The sequence below is a fragment of the Vanessa cardui genome, chromosome 26, assembly GCF_905220365.1.
Source record: "Vanessa cardui chromosome 26, ilVanCard2.1, whole genome shotgun sequence".
Lineage (NCBI taxonomy): Eukaryota > Metazoa > Arthropoda > Insecta > Lepidoptera > Nymphalidae > Vanessa > Vanessa cardui.
The window spans coordinates 679,961-696,725 of record NC_061148.1 but is presented as its reverse complement, the minus strand read 5'-3'; the positions used below and the strand labels follow the sequence as shown (position 1 = coordinate 696,725).

General features: G+C 33.6%; 1 protein-coding gene across 1 annotated transcript in view; it reads right to left on the bottom strand.

Moving 5' to 3' along the window:
- Nucleotides 1–16,765, bottom strand: part of LOC124540759 (hemicentin-1) — a 476,965-nt gene that overhangs the window by 72,491 nt on the left and 387,709 nt on the right. Inside the window, exon 5 of the mRNA XM_047118466.1 lies at nt 9,308–9,478. Within this exon, the coding sequence (XP_046974422.1) occupies nt 9,308–9,478 (171 nt within the window). The remainder of the gene's footprint in view (nt 1–9,307; nt 9,479–16,765) is intronic.

The following is a 16,765-nucleotide window of genomic DNA, read 5'->3' as shown; positions in this document are numbered from 1 at the left end:
TTGGGGTAATAAAAGTTTCGTCACCTTAAGATCTATTTTTGTGTGCTCACTATGAGCGATAACCTGCTTTACCGATCGAGAATGACGTATTGCGTCGCAATGATTTGATGTTAAGATTCAAAAGGTACTAAGAGTTAAAGACTCGATAAAGGAATTAGTTTGAAAACTGACGAAGGCTTTCTGCCTCTGACTGTATATCTCATTAACTAAATATTAATACACTTATACACTACAACGGATTGTTTCACATTTATTATAAATTCATATTTTTTGGATCAATAGCGTGCTATATTCGACAATAACTTATTTTGGGTTAATAGAGAAACCACACAAAAATATTACTTTAGAAGTTTTCCACATAAAACGCTACGGGAATTTGAACAAAAACGGGTCTGATCTAGTTCAGGAAAGGAATGACCTCAAAAGCTGATCTGCAATTGCAGCCGTTGAAATGGTGTACAAACACGCGCTTAGTGTGGATACATTACTAGCGAAAATAGGTTACTTGCTTCTAGCGAAAATATGAGAATGTGTAGTTGTACAAGAAATTAGTGGGTTAATAAAAAAGTCATCATCATCATCAACAGCCTGTAAATTTCCCACTGCTGAGCTAAGGGAGTCTCTTTGAGAGAGAAGGAATGGAGCATATCTACGCTGCTCCAATGCGAGTTGATGGATACACATGTGGCAAAATTTCTATGAAATTATATTCATGCTTCTTCATGCTTCACGATGTTTTCCGTCACCACCGAGCACGAGATGAATAAACAAAAATTAAGCACATGAATATTCAATGGTGCTTGCTTGGGTTTGAACCCGAAATTATTGGCTAAGATGCATTCTAACCACTGCCATCTCGGTAAAATGAAAAGCAAGCTTCATAAATATAGCACAGATATGTATAGGTTGTTTTACTTCGCTCTGATCGTGAACAGAAGAACGTTATACAACACTTTGACGGAAGATTTCTCACTCGGCGAACGCAGAGCGATCTGTCAATATCTTTGTTTAAAGCATAAATAAAATAACTCGTCGAAACAGGAGCGTAAAGTGAAAAATGTTTAAGGATTCGAGCACTTTATATATCGTCGAGAACTCTGGCAATGCATGTCAAATACATAGAAATTCTCGGAAGAATTTCAAGATTTCGACGGTAAAAGCGCGGTGGAGCTAAAAACGGCAGTGATGGTTGAACGAGCTCTTGTTTGGCGTGAGACAGGTGAGATGTTTTTAGTATGGATGCGCTATTACCGACGATTTGCGTTTGACGATTTCGAAGATCTTCCTTTGCCAAATATTTTGTCATACTATTCTTATTAGGTAATACGTTTTCAATATGTATTTGTTTGATTAAATTTGAACTAGCGACCCGCCTGACTTCCCACGGGTGCAATACTGATATTAAATATACTACAGTTTTTATTAATTTACGACATCACATAAGAAACTTCTAAAATTTTATCAGTATTTGTCAACAATAATTCATGTGTTATATATAAAAACTTTCCTCTAGAAACACACTTTGTTTTAAGAAACACCGCATCAAAATCCGTTGCGTAGTTTTAATGATATCCCTATATACATAGGTGACATACATGCTTGACATACATATAGGGACAGAGAAAGTAGTAGTTTATACTATGTAGTGATGCAGTTTGCGTTTGATACAGAACATTTCTATAACAGTCGTTCGTTATTTATTATAGCTGTACAATTTTTTAAAGAGTACCTTGCTGGTATACTCATTAACTTACGAGGTAACAGACCTCAACATTGGAAATATTGTCCATTATTGCCAATCTGGAGAAACAAACAAGTGATAATATTCTTGTTGTTGTCTCAGGATCCGATGACCTTCGATTACCACTAACATTGTCTATTCAGTGACCATCACCGTCAAATTCTATAGAAACAATATTATTCTGTACAGAGCCAAATGTTGCTAGATAAAAATCATATTAAATAAACGACATCTCGTTCGACCAACGGACAGACCTTTATATATTCATAGAAGTAATTCGAGATATCGTAAGAATAAGTGGATCATTTGTATTACAAGCGGTTAGATATCAAAATTGCTTGGCTGATCTCTTGGGAGGTGAATGCGTTGCAAGAGAACTACTATCCTGATAATTATGTTTTTTGTACACCTATATCATTCTTTCTTGTACATCCTAAGGTTGGCTGGTAGAGAATGCAGTAGCATTAAGCCCGCCTTTTGTTAATACTTTTGTATTGTGCAATAAAGCATTAAAATAAATAAAATTATGCCTCGTTCAAATAGGTCAGTTAATTTTTAAAATTAATTGAAAGTGAGGGCATATTTTGGTAATAGTTTAAGTATTTGATGAGCTGAGATGGCCCAGTGGTTGCAACAACATGCATCTTAGCCGATGATTTCTGGTTCAAACACAGGCAAGCACCACTATATAAATGGCGGTGAAGGAATACACCGTGAGGAAACCTGCATGTCTAATTTCATCGAAGTTCTGCCACATGTACATTCCACCAACCCACATTGGAACAGTGTGGAGGAATATATTTCAAACACTCTCCTTAATGGGAGAGGAGGCCTTAGCCCAGCAGTGGGAAATTTACAAGCTGTTTCTGTTACTAAGTATTTTGATATTCCACACTACCAGAATTACCAGATCTGTTCAAGGCTCACGTGATGATGGGAACGTCATATAATAATTGACATTGATAGAAATTATTCGAGTAATATGAAGTTATGTTTTTCAAATATTATGTATTCTAGTAGTTAAGCGACAACTTCATTAATATAGTCACAATCAATAGCTGAGACATCTGATCTGATTGTATATTTGACTATTATTAATATTTAAACATCCCCATTGGAATTAAGGCTATCAAATAAGGTCGTTTAGGGTTAAAACCGTCATGAATACTTGGATTACGTTGCTGAATATCACTTGAACTGATGTATTCAGATCAATCGCTTCAAACTAGATGTTTATGATAAAGTTATAGAAAAAATACACTGAAAACAGATGTTCAATTGTAATCAGTAACCTTAGCCAGATGTTTGTGGTCATCTTGTCTTTTTAACCAATTTCGGCTGTACCAAAAACCATAACACTGATTACAGTATTGTGGTGTATAAGTTTGAGCGTGAACATATTTTTTATACTCCCACTCCCATATTTCCTTAAGACAAAAATATCCAGAAAAAGTGCCTTGGAAAACGTGTTATAGACAATAATTTCTGGGGCATCTTAAAATATACCAATTATATATAATAACTGTTGACATCCAGGCAGGATATATTAATTTAAATAATTGTATTAACTAACATGATTGTATTTTTTAAATGCTGAAAAAGAGTAACCACTGAATTGCTTGCCGGTTCTTCTCGGTAGAATCTACTTTTCGAACCGGTGGTAGGTTCAATTATTTGTTAAATGATGATTCAAAAGTGCTTGTAAAAGCCCACTTGAATAAAGTTTATTTAGATTTTTATATGGATAGTTAAAATTGAAAAAGTACTTAACAAATGACCAGTTATTTTGGTTCCTTATGTAAAACTATTAGTCGTCCGTGGCTTCGCTCGCATTTTACGGTGTTGCCATGTTTGCCAATAGGCAAAAAAGCAGTATATCTCCTTTCTTAGAGTTCAAGTTTGATTCATGCCAAATTTCATCAAATTCGGTTCAGTGGTTTCGTCTTGAAACAGCGACAGACAAACAGACAGAGTTACTTTCACATTTATAATATTATAATCAAGTAAAAAGTAAAGTAACAGCCTGCAAATTTCCCACTGCTGGGCTAATGGCCTCCTCTCCCATTAAGGAGAGGGCTTGGAACATATTCCACCACGCTATTCCAATTCGGGTTGGTGAAATGCACATGTGGCAGAATTTCAATGAAACTAGACACATGTGGGTTTCCTCGCGATGTTTTCCTTCACCGCCGAGCATGAGATGAATTATAAACACAAATTAAGTACATATATATAGTGGTGCTTGCCTGGGTTTGAACCCGAAATCATCGGTTAAGATTAACGAGTTCTAACCATTGGGCCATCTCGGCTCTATAAATATAATTCCAAAATCTTACTCTTCGTTAACATCACCTTAAATTCCAAAAACGTTGGATATCATTGCAAAACTCTTTGCTATTTTAAGTCTCACTCGTATTACGTGAAACATTCTCACTTCGATTTCGCCTGACACGTTTTTAACAACATGTAATAAAGAAGGAATTCCTCTTAACATACAAAGTAACCGACATCCAAAAGCAAACCGAAGATCAGAAATGCATCGTGACGGCATGCTGTACATCAAGCGCGTTTGAGGAATACTAAACATGATCCAGGAATATTTTTCCAATATCAATGTGATGTTTTAAAATATTTCTTTACTCGATGCTATTTAGACTTCAAAGGAGTTTTGCTATAAAAATTGATAATCTTCAACTAATTAAAATATATGAACGAATTTAATATTAAATATAGATTATAGACGAAGCGTCATGTTTGAATTAGTTGATTTTCGTATAAACGTTTTGCAAATAATTTAAATTTGATTACCTCTGTGATCGAGTAGTGTGTACACCGGTTTTCACGGATACACCTCTCCGAGGTTCCGGGTTCGCTTTCCGACTTTCCGAAAAGTTCATTAGTTTTCTATGTTTCCTTGGGTCTGGATGTGGTACGGTCGTTACTTCTGATTTTCCTTAACACAAGTGCTTTAGCTAGCTAGCACATTGGGATCAGAGTAATGTATGAGATGTTGTCCAATATTTATTTATAACAGATCTATCTAATTTGTTTATGAAAATGTAACTTTTGGATTTCTTGATCATCTTAGTGGATGATTAAATTTGATATTATTTAATCTCGATTTTTTTAATGATGTATGTATATTGCAAATGGCATCTGATGACTATTAACACAGCCATGGAGTGTGGTCCCATTATAAAATATAAACCATTCCTTTCATCTCCAACAAGCCGCTGACCTTGACAACTAAGATGTTATGTCCCTCGTGCTATAGTTATTATGGCATATTTAAATGAAGTATTTGACTTTGAAATTTACTAGATTGAAGTGTCAAAACCTAACTATTTAGATTATAAATTGGTAACCAAGCCTGTCACAAGTTTAGAGGGAAATACAACTAAAGACCCAGATGTTGCTAATTTTAATCAAATTTGTCATCATCGTTACATAGTATAAAACAAAGTCACTTCCCTCTATATGCTTAGATCTTTAAAATTACGCAACGGATTTCGGCGTGTTGTGGTTATTTAAAATATGGGGTTTTATTTAAATATATAGATTGATTCAAGAGGAAGGTTTACATCTATTATACACCGCCCCGGCTTCGCACGGGTGAAATGAAACGCAACTTAAGCGCAAGAAAACATAAGACAGTACTTTTTAACTTCTAAAATGAGTAGTGTTTTGTTAATCTTATCTTTTTCAGTCATATCTACATATGAACCTTCCTCGTCAATCATTATATCTATTAAAAAAAAAACCGCATCAAAATCAGTTGCGTAGTTTTAAAGATTTAAGCATTAAAAAAGTCGAGATGGCTCAGTGGTTAGAACGCGTGCATCTTAACCGATGATTGCGGGTTCAAACCTAGGCAAGCACCGCTGTTTCATGTGCTTAATTTGTTTTTATAATTTATCTCGTGCTCAGCGGTGAAGGGAGACATCGCGAGGAAACCTGCATGTGACAAATTTCATAGAAATTATGCCACATGTACATTCCACCAACCCGCATTGGAACAGCGTGGTGGAATATGTTCCAAACCTTCTCCTCAAAGGGAGAGGAGGCCTTAAGGCCAGCAGTGGGAATTTACAGGCTGTTGTTGTTGTTGTTGTTGAAGCATACATAGGGATATAGGGAAAGAGAAAGCGACTTTGTTTTATACTGTGTAGTGACGATGCACAATATAGTAGAGAAACGCTGATTATTTTAGAGGTTTCTAAACATGTTTTCTAAGATATTTAGTATCAGTATTTTACCCATGTGAAGCCGGGACAGATCAGTTTACATACATATATGAGGTGGTAAGCTTTGCGTATATCTTGATCGTTACCATAACGTTGTAGTCATGGTTTTAATATATTCGCTTCAAGTTTGACAAATGAGATCTCGTTAATTTTTTTCAAATCGATTTTCCAATATTGAATGTCATTAATATAGCTAATGGTATTTTTTGCGCTCGAATCACTTAGTAATAGCTTGTAAATGTCACACAGATATGCTTATCTTAAAGAAGACTTAGTCTAACTTAAGGTTTTTGAGCTGAGTTGGCGCAGTGGTTAGAACACATGCATCTTATCCCAGCAGTGGAAAATTTACAGGCTGTTACTTTATTGTTACTTTAAGGTTTACTTGAGCTGAAATTCTGTAGATGAGTATCGTTTAATAAATAGTGATTTGTTTTACTATTACTATTGGCAATTAAGATTTATTTAGTCTAGTAGAACCTACAGTCTTTGGTTAGTGTCAGTAATCATTGGCATTTAAGAGAATCATTTCCTACTGCCTTTACAAAAATTGTATTCAAACCATTTAATATACACAATTTTTATATCTTTTTTTTTTATCAATGAAACTCTTTCTAAAGTTATTTAGAAGGGAATGAAACATCAAAAGCAGTAATCGGAACTGGCGGTTTTGGTAGCGTTGACCTAATTACTACGTATACGTATTTATGCATATTTGACTTTAAAATTGTAAAGAAATTTTCTTTTTTCAATGATAATCTTTAAAGTCAAATTTAAATACATATTGTATAAAAGCTTGGCCAGTGACTTCGTTCGCGTTTGAATTTAACAAAATAAGTTATCGTTGCAACCTAAGTTACTCCTTATTATATCAGTTATTTACCACTGAAAGTCTCAGCAAAATCGGTCCAGTCGTATCTGCGATAAGACAGAACAAATATACAGACAGACGAATGATAGTAAAAACAAACGGGGCAAATACATTTTTCCAATTGCCATCGTTACAGAGAAAACTTGTCAGTCTAGTATATCCTTTAAATATTCAATAAACCACAAATAACTAAAATGTAACTAAAAACGAAGTTATAAAAAATATAACCAAAAATCAATCTACGTGCAAGCGTTAGTAAATAAATAAAGTTTTAAACCGGTTCGAAATAAACAAACACTTTGTATTCAGAGGCGGTGCGGATACAATAAATAGGAATCGAATCCGCGTCCCCGCGGTAAACACATCGCGTTTCGTTTCACGCTCCAGTTCAGCACGGTTCTGTTGTTTTAAATGTTACTATTCATAATAAATATATACAAAGGATTTAAAAAAATAACCTTTTTTCTATTTTTTAGGGTTCCGTACTTAAATGGTAAAATTGGGGTTTTGCTGTCTGTCCGTCCTTCTATCTATCATTAGGCTGTATCTCAAGAACAGCTATACTCATACTCATACTCGTGATCCTATTTCTAAGATTTCGATGTCTTTCCGACCGTCTGTCTGTCACCAGGCTGTATCCCAAAAACCGCTATAGTCAGACAATTGAATTTTACACAAATTATGTATTTCTGTTGTCACTATAACAGCAAAAACAAAATACCAAATATAATAATTATTTAATGGGACAAAACAATAGTCCAACTCGTACTTGGCTAGTTTTTAAACAGAAGATTTGTTACTTAAACGAATTCAATGAAAATATCTTTGTATCTATAATCTGTACCTATTACTTTCACATTTGATATATTCTATGACGAATTTCCAATAATATCGGAACTATTAGTATTAAGACAAAAACATCAAATATAAAAGCCCAGAGTTTCAGTCAGTGCATTATAAAAATTAACACCAAATTCTGACCAAGTGCCTAGATAATGCCCTGATTGTACGCCAAACTCCCACTAAACAGGCTAAACCAAATCAAATTCTCTATTGAATGGAGAATTAGCAGCGATTTGTAATTTATCGGCAGATAACCGGTTCGATTTAAGTCCTCAACGGCCCAGTTAGATAATGGAATAGGTATGAAAACACATCCATGAAACTAATTATATATCTGCTAATTTGGTGCGCGGTATTAATTTAGTAGTCGGCAAAAATTTGTCAAACGAATTATGAAGATTTCGGCAAAAAAGTCCCCATATACTTTATTCAAGCAGGCTTTTACAAACACTTTTGAATCGTAGTTAAATAACTTTTATTTATATTAAGTGAAGCCACCCACCATTCAAAGTGGTGAAGGGTATTTTTTCTTGTATATATGATATATATAAGCAGATCACTTTTATTCAGATGGCACAGGAAGCCACACACAAAGGATTACATACATCTATAAAGAAGGAAGAACAAATCATCATCATATACTTGGTGATAGGGCTTTGTGCGAACCCGTATGGGTAAGTACCAACCACTCATCAGACATTTTACCGCCAAAAAACAGTACTTGGTATTGTTGTGTTCTAGTTTGAAGGGTGAGTGAGCCAGTGTAACTACAGGCACAAGGGACATAACATCTTAGTTCCCAAGGTTGGTGGCGGATTGGCGATGAAAGAAATGGTGCCATTGTCTGTTGGCGGTGGTGACCAATAGCACAAAAAAAATCGCCCTTAAATAGCTATATCATTCTGTTTTTCTAAATCGTTTTTCTAGAAGGAATTAAAATTTGAATAATCAGAATGTGAGGTCCGACCTCTTAATACCATTAGCCAACTGCTCTCCTTAATTTAAACCAAAATAAATAATTCTCTTTCGTTTGTAAATATATAATTTGTAACATTAAACAATAACTGTATTTGTTATTTATTTGTCGTTTTGAAAATGTGAGATAGCCTGACTTAACTTTGTGTGCTTTTATTGAACGTGGTTTTACAAAATCAAAATAACTGAGAGAAATATACTGAACTGTTTTGTCTTTATCTATTTATAATATACGAATAAGAAAGTAGATATAATATTGTATACAAATAGTTTAAAACAGAATCTTCTGGTAGAAGTTTTTTTAGATAAACATCAAAAAACAACTAACTGAGACAAAATTAAATAAGAGATTTATCAAACGATTTCATTTATTTGTTATTCACTAGTGATCTGTCCCGGCTTCGCACGGGTGGACATAACATTTTTAAATATTTTTACCTTGTATTTATAACTTTTTTTTTGCATTTTTCCGACATGTTTAAAAATTGTCGTTCTATTTCAACTTATAAATTATATACTTAGACCTTCCTTATGAATCCCTCTATCTATTAATGAAAATCGCATGATTATCGGTTCAGTAGTTTAGGAGGTTATCGCGCATAATAACTAGTAATAGTGATGGTTTCGACTTACCGTCTAATTTCTCTTTTCCGTTGAAGTACCACGTGATCTTCGGCTGGGGCTTGCCACCCACCACCAAGCAAGTGATGTTGACTTTCGTCCTCTCCAATAAAGGCCCGAAGACTGCCCCTTCAGATAACACCAGCCCATCTCCGGTTCTGACTTCAACTGATTTAGGTTTTACTGTGGACAAAAAATAAAGTTAAGATCATTCTGAATCAAATTTTGACGACCTCTGTGGTCGAGTGGTGTGTACAACGGTTTTCATGGGTACGGCACACTCAGGTCCCGGGTTAGATTCCCGGCCGAGTCGATGTAGAAGGGCTTATTAGTTTTCTATGTCGTCTTGGGTCTGGGTGTTTGCGGTACCGTCGTTACTTCTGATTTACATTGGGATCAGAGTAATGTATGTGATGCTTTCCAATATTAAAAAAATAGTTATATTATTATGAAAGTAATTATAAAGTTACGACTTATGCTACCATAAAACTTAGATGCTTACTCGTGCCTCTACATCAGTGGTTTGGTTGGGATATAAGAATACTAAGTATAATTATTTAGCGGAATTTGTTTGTATGGTAAGTATATGTATGTGTGGTACACTGTCAAACAGCTAGCACAAAGCTGCACCAAGTAAATGCTTTTAATATAATTTATTAATTGTTTGTAATATGATTAAATGAAAACAAAGTGACTTCATTTTTTCTTATTAGCAATTTATTAATTTATTTTTGAAACACCAAACGCTCGCTAACGAGCTTAAAAGCTTTAAGTGTGCCTTGTCATTATTCTCCTCGTTTTGAAAAGTACACTCGCGTAGACAAAGTGCTTGATGTTTTTTATTTATTCCGCTGAAAGACTATTTAGTTGGTACAGCGTTTTGTTTATTAAAGTGAGGTTTTTAATTCTTTATTTGTTATTACATGGATGTGGATGGATATAGAGGTACAGGACGACCAAGGAAACGATGGATGGATTGTGTGAAAGACGATATGGTTAGAAAGAATGTTACTTGTGAGATGACGTCTGACAGAGAAGTATGGAAGGAGAAGACACGCTGCGCCGACCCCAAATAAAATTGGGATAAGGGCAGGAGGATGATGATTTGTTTTTAACAAGTGAATGTTAAAAACAAATAGGTGGCAGGGCTTTGTGCTAGCCCGTCTGGGTAGGTACCACCCACTCATCAGTTATTCTACCGCCAAATAACAATACTCGGTATTGTTGTGTTCCAGTCTGAAGGGTGAGTGAGCCAGTGTAACTACAGGCACAAGGGACATAACATCTTAGTTTCCAAGGTTGGTGGCGCATTGACGATTTAAGGAATACTTAATATTTCTTACAGCGTCATTGTCTATGGGCGATGGTGACCACTTACCATCAGGTGGCCCATATGCTCGTCCGCCAACCTATACCATAAAAAAATATGTAAATGAGTATTTCCTTGTAATGACCACATACTTATATAAGGAATTATAGGTTTATTAAGCTAAATATTACCTGTTCTCTATCGTGTTATAAATTTATTGTGTTCATAGCTGTTTATCCTGCATTTGAACTCCTTCATGTCGTATCAGAATGTGTCTTAAGATATAGCGTAATAATAAAGGGTACTGTTGACTATAGTATTTCATAAAGTTTATTTATTATGTTGTTGAGTAAATAATCATCATAAGGTTTGACCATATTGTTATACAAATAAATTATTGAAGTCATAATCAACGTTTAGTATAAAATTGTAATGGTGTATAAAGTCCGCTCATGTTCACCCTATTCACCCTTTCTCACCCTATTCACTCCATTTATAGTTAAAAGTTGACAACAAAGAACTAATTTTATATAATACATGAATATAAAACAACTATCAATTACTTTTGATATTTTCAATAAGAGATACAATGTAAAATAATTTATAGGAAAAAATTTAAAAAACTTCAAAATTAGAAACAGCTAGTATATATATATGCTTCATATATATATATATATATGAAGCTACAAGCCCAATTTTAATGAAACTTACACTGTTCCCTAAGTTGAAGTGATATATTAAAAATGATCATCTCAATATGTATTTAGTTTTCGAGAAATTCGTGGACAAACACACAAACATGCACTTATCATACTCAAATATAATTCTAAAAATGTTATATATACAAGTCGAATTGATAGACCCCCTTATTTAATAATCGGTTAAAAACACCTTACAAAACGTCAATTGCTTGCTTTTCCTTGTAACGGTATTTTTTATTTCGAAATTCAAACACTTCAAATTTCGAACACTTTTCCATACGTCATCCCTTTTCGTCCAATCACGGGGAGTCTACTTAATGTCATTACTTGATTGCTCTGATTTTGTTTTACGTAATTTTCTTACTGGAATTACATTTTTTAATAAATAATTATGATGTATTGATTCGGTTGACGATTCTTTACACAATCGAATTGCAAAGACGTGATTTCGGATTCGATTATATTATGAAAGAACCACTGACAGTGACATATCACTACATGGTATAAAACAAAGACGCTTTCTCTGTCCCTATATCCTCAGGTATGCTTAAACTTTTAATGATTCCAGAGGAAGGTTTTATTATATAATACATGGGCAAAAAAGTAAAGAAACACTGATAATTTTAGTTTGTAACGTGATGTCGTAAATAAAAAAAAAATCTTTAGTATATTTAGTATCAGTAGTGAACCCGGGCGAAGCCGGGACGGTCGCTAGTTTATTTATATAAAAACATTTATTTATAATAACAAAAAAAACCATTTATATAAAATGTTCTATAGTAATAAATTGTTAAGGTAACTACGATAATATTATATTTATGAAATACTTCTGACAACGCTTAAATATTATTATCATAGAAATCATAATTGAATTGGAAGTATTTAAAATTAAAACAACATTTATTCAACACTGTTTTTATCAATATTTGAAAATGGTTGTTTATTTAGAACGAAGTTGGCAGAATATGATGAATTCGAAAGTCACAATCGACAACAAAAAAAAAAAAACTATTCAATGACGCATCTGTCAAATATCGCGCCAAATGGGAAACTGTCACGCGGTAGCTGTCAACTTCCTTTATTTTTTTTTATGAAACTGTGACAAGGGCCGTAAGTAAGCAGAATAATGGATTTGTTTGTGTTTTGTTTTGATTGATAGGATATAAGTTTATTCGATTGGATTTTTCATAGTTATTTTTCAGTTCATTTTGTACACAATATCGAGTGGTGATGACAGATTGGTCGTAAACAAAAGGCGCCTCTTATATATATTAATTTAGAACTAGAATCACGAAAAATAGTGATCTCGGTGAAGTCTTCTTACTATAGAAAAACATTTTTGAGATATTTAACTTAAAATTATAATTATTGTAAGTCATTCAGTAAATATTTAGGCTATTTGAATAACATTGTAGGAGTAAATTCTTTAGATGTATGTTTTTTTAAATATAATATCTATTTATTTATCACTGTTATGTAAAAAAGTAAAATGTTATGCCTATAGAATAAATCTAATAAAAACATTTGAGAAATCAATAAAATAAATATTACTATTGCATGTACGATCCGCCATGACAGTTATCTAAATTGGCGGGAAAACTGACGCCGGTTGACATCTGTCATAGCGCTTATTTGTCAGCGTTTCGTAGTTTTGTTTCACTTTGTATTATTGTGGCGTTTGGAATTAATTTCGTATGAGATTTAGGTCTGTTTGATGTGTGAATTAGGTTAGGGGAGCGAAGTCGTAAGCAATGGTACACAAACATAACTCATAACATATCGTTAGTGAATTGAACATAAGAAGCTGGAATTATTATATCTGTTTAATTAACATAGTTTAAACAAAAAAAGACTTTAATTAATTTTATTTATATTTTGTTATTTATAAGGAATTTTACTGCCGAATAAAAAAAAGAAAGAACACTTGTGTAATACACGGATTATTATTTTTCAAATAATGTTCATGAATTGAATATAAGTAATCAATTTGTATTCTCTTTTCTGACTCTGGAGTCGTATTTAATTATACTATCAATAACTAAGTGTAATACTTCTATTTTTAATAACAGAATTTGATTTGATTAGTTTATAGCTGTCAAATATAAAGGCTCTGCTGGCTGATACTTGACCAAAACTGGTCGGTTCAAACCGGATAAAACATTAAGTTTTGGTTATGAATTAAGTCGATGTACAATCAGTTTTCAAATTCATTGCATCAAGTCTTAAACTCTTAGTACCCTTTGAATCTAAACATCAAATCATTGTGACGCAATATGTCATTCTCAATCGGTAAAGCAGATTATCGCTCGTACTGCACACGAAAATAGACCTCAAGGTGACAAACCTTTTCTTACACCGACTGTACATTGTCACATATCGTAAGTATACAAATTATTTGTACATAGTTTAAACCCATAACCATATATTATGTTTGCTTACTATGTTCATATCGAGTGCTCAAAACTCAAATCAGTGCCAAATTTAAGGTAATATTTTTAAGAAAATCAATAGTCACAAATAATATTCATAAATTGTTATTGATAAACACAAGGGTCATAACGGTATGAAGTTTGTAACGAATCGTACCCATTGTATATACAAAAGTTTATCACTAAATCATCCGGACTCTCGATGTTGAGGAAATATTTCGAATTTCGATAAAATTTCAACTTTTGTCAAGTTTCTGCAAGGAATGAGTTATGTTGATTCTACATTGAAATGTACATTGTTCGCCATTTGATCGTAAACCTTAACCCAGTATTTATAAGGTTACATTTTATATGGCATCTCTCTGACTTGAATATTGCCTCAGGAGAAAACAAATTTGCAATCGTTTGAAAGGCATATTCGGAGATGCGTACTTTTTTCATTTTAAAGTTGTGAAACCCAAATAAAGAGTTTTTGTTTGATGAATTCCACATGAAATACATTTTTATGAATTTTGTACAAATATTTGATGAAATATTTCGAACGATCCCTTTACGAGAGATCTTTGACTCGATTTATATTAAAAAAATAAAATCGATGATATTAAATTTGAGAAAATTTATAAAATTTTTCTCTTTTTCAAAAATTCCTTTGTCTATTCTTAGAAAATAAAAAAAAAGTAAATATTAATTTAATGACTTTAATAAATACAAAGTATCGTTCTAATGATGAAATATAAACTAAAATAAACTTGTTTTTTTTTCTTCTATCAAATTTTCATTTAATTATAAAATTGAAGTTTATTATTGAAAATATAAAAACTTTCCAGACGAAACTACTTTTACGTAAATAATTATTCAAATTTAAATTGTAATTCACAGTCGGGGTATATTTACATAAATTTTCGCCATATGTTCGAAATGTCCCTAATTACATTCGGAATTTCGTGCTCATGTGTGAAGTTTGAGTTATCTTTAAGTTAAGGCTAGATATTAATTTATAACTTAAGCTTTTGATAACGAGTTAACTTATGTGTATTGCGTCTTACTTTGTTGTCCTTATGATATACTACTTTCCGCTCCCGGCTTTGCCCAGATGCAAACACCAGTATGTGTGATAGGCGTTATGTCTTATGTCCCGATGCTATGATTACTTTGTGCAGTACAAGTGATAAAAAAAACAAGCAATGTCCTTTGTCTTAATTAAGAAGATAAAAAACAGACAGGTGCGATTTCGATCAATTCTATTGGTTCAAATTTAGCATCGTTCTGTTTTACTCCCTTAATGCCGTAATAAGGTTGTTATATACAGATTTCTATCTGTGTGAATGGAAATTTGTATGTAACATGAGATGAATTATAGACAAAACCGGGCTAGTTCGATTCGGAGTCGCGCTCTTTGCCAAATGCCAAAAACATACAAATAATTTTAGGTTAACAGGAAGTACCGTATAGGTGATGTGTTCGTCCCTTTGTGAATGTTTTGGAAATTCGGTGTAAACGGCTATACAAGAGTCGAGATGGCCCAGTGGTTAGAACGCGTGCATCTTAACCGATGATTGCGGGTTCAAACCCAGGCAAGCAACGCTGATTCATGTGCTTAATTTGTTTTTATAATTCATCTCGTACTCAGCGGTGAAGGAAAACATCGTGAGGAAACCTGCATGTGACAAATTTCATAGAAATTCTGCCACATGTGTATTCCACCAACCCGAATTGAAACAGCGTGGTGGAATATGTTCCAAAACCTTCTCCTCAAAGGGAGAGGAGGCATTTAGCCCAGCAGTGGGAATTTAGTAGGCTGTTGTTGTTGTTGTTTGTTGTTGGCTATACAAAATGATTGCGATATTTTCCTGCTGTTATCAGCTTCCTGAGAAAATATTGATTTGATGGACAGACAAAAATACGGGTATCAATTTTCCTTTAAAGGTACATAATCCTAAAAGTTAAGCACATGAACACGAACACGAATATAGTGCTTATCAGGATTTGAACTCGTTTTGATGCCCATATTCTAACCACTGGCCCATCAGGGTCATTTATATATGAAGCTCATAACAGAAATCAGAGCACGAAATACCGTGATAGGAAAGCAAGTTACCGGTCAAGCTGCACTGAATATTCATGTAAGCATATAATACCTAGGACATTCAGTAAACACAAGGTTTTCAGGCGGTCCGCCAAAACACATGCCACATATATTAGACCTAGGCTTCGCTGATAAGCCTATGACCTAATTTCGAAGCTCGCTTTTGGTTGGTCAGAGAGCAAATTGATTTTAAAAATTCATATTACATTAAACGTATTTGGCTGGTAATGTATAAGAAACTAGCGACCCGACCCGGGTTCGCACGGGTGCAAAACTGATACTAAATGTACTGCAGAATGACAATACATAAAAAATCCATAGCTTTGTATCATTAAACTATACAAACCGCTACAGATTACTTTGATATATCTTGTAGGATTAGAAGCTTCTAAAGTTGTAAGGCTAGATACTTTTACAATCTTTGTCTAACAGTCAGTCTGATCGTGCCGGCTTATCTCTGGAACGGCTCGACTGATTTTGACGGGTCACTCACTGGCAGATAGCTGATGTTATAAGGAGCAACTTAGGCTACTTTTATTTTAGAATTACATATAAAACAATTACATAGTCACGCTGAAATATCCAAATACTGCGCCCTCATGTCACTACTCTGTTTTTACGTCAGGTGGCATCAACGACTTGATATCACAAAAACTTTTAGTTTTGTTGTGACAAGCTGATATAGATTTAACTAAGTGTTTTACCCATAGGTTGTCCTATACATTGCATGTTCACGTGCGAGATGAAAATCGTACCTACACCAAAAATTTTATATGAATACATTTTGCAATAAGTCTACTAAAAAAAATTATCCATTTAGGAAATAGAGGAATTTTTAAATATTTTGTGTAGGTATATGCGAAATATGGAATTAATAAGTTATACTAAAATCAGCTGAATAATAATATTTTTGTTTAATTTAAATGCGCACGAAGTTGCGGGCAC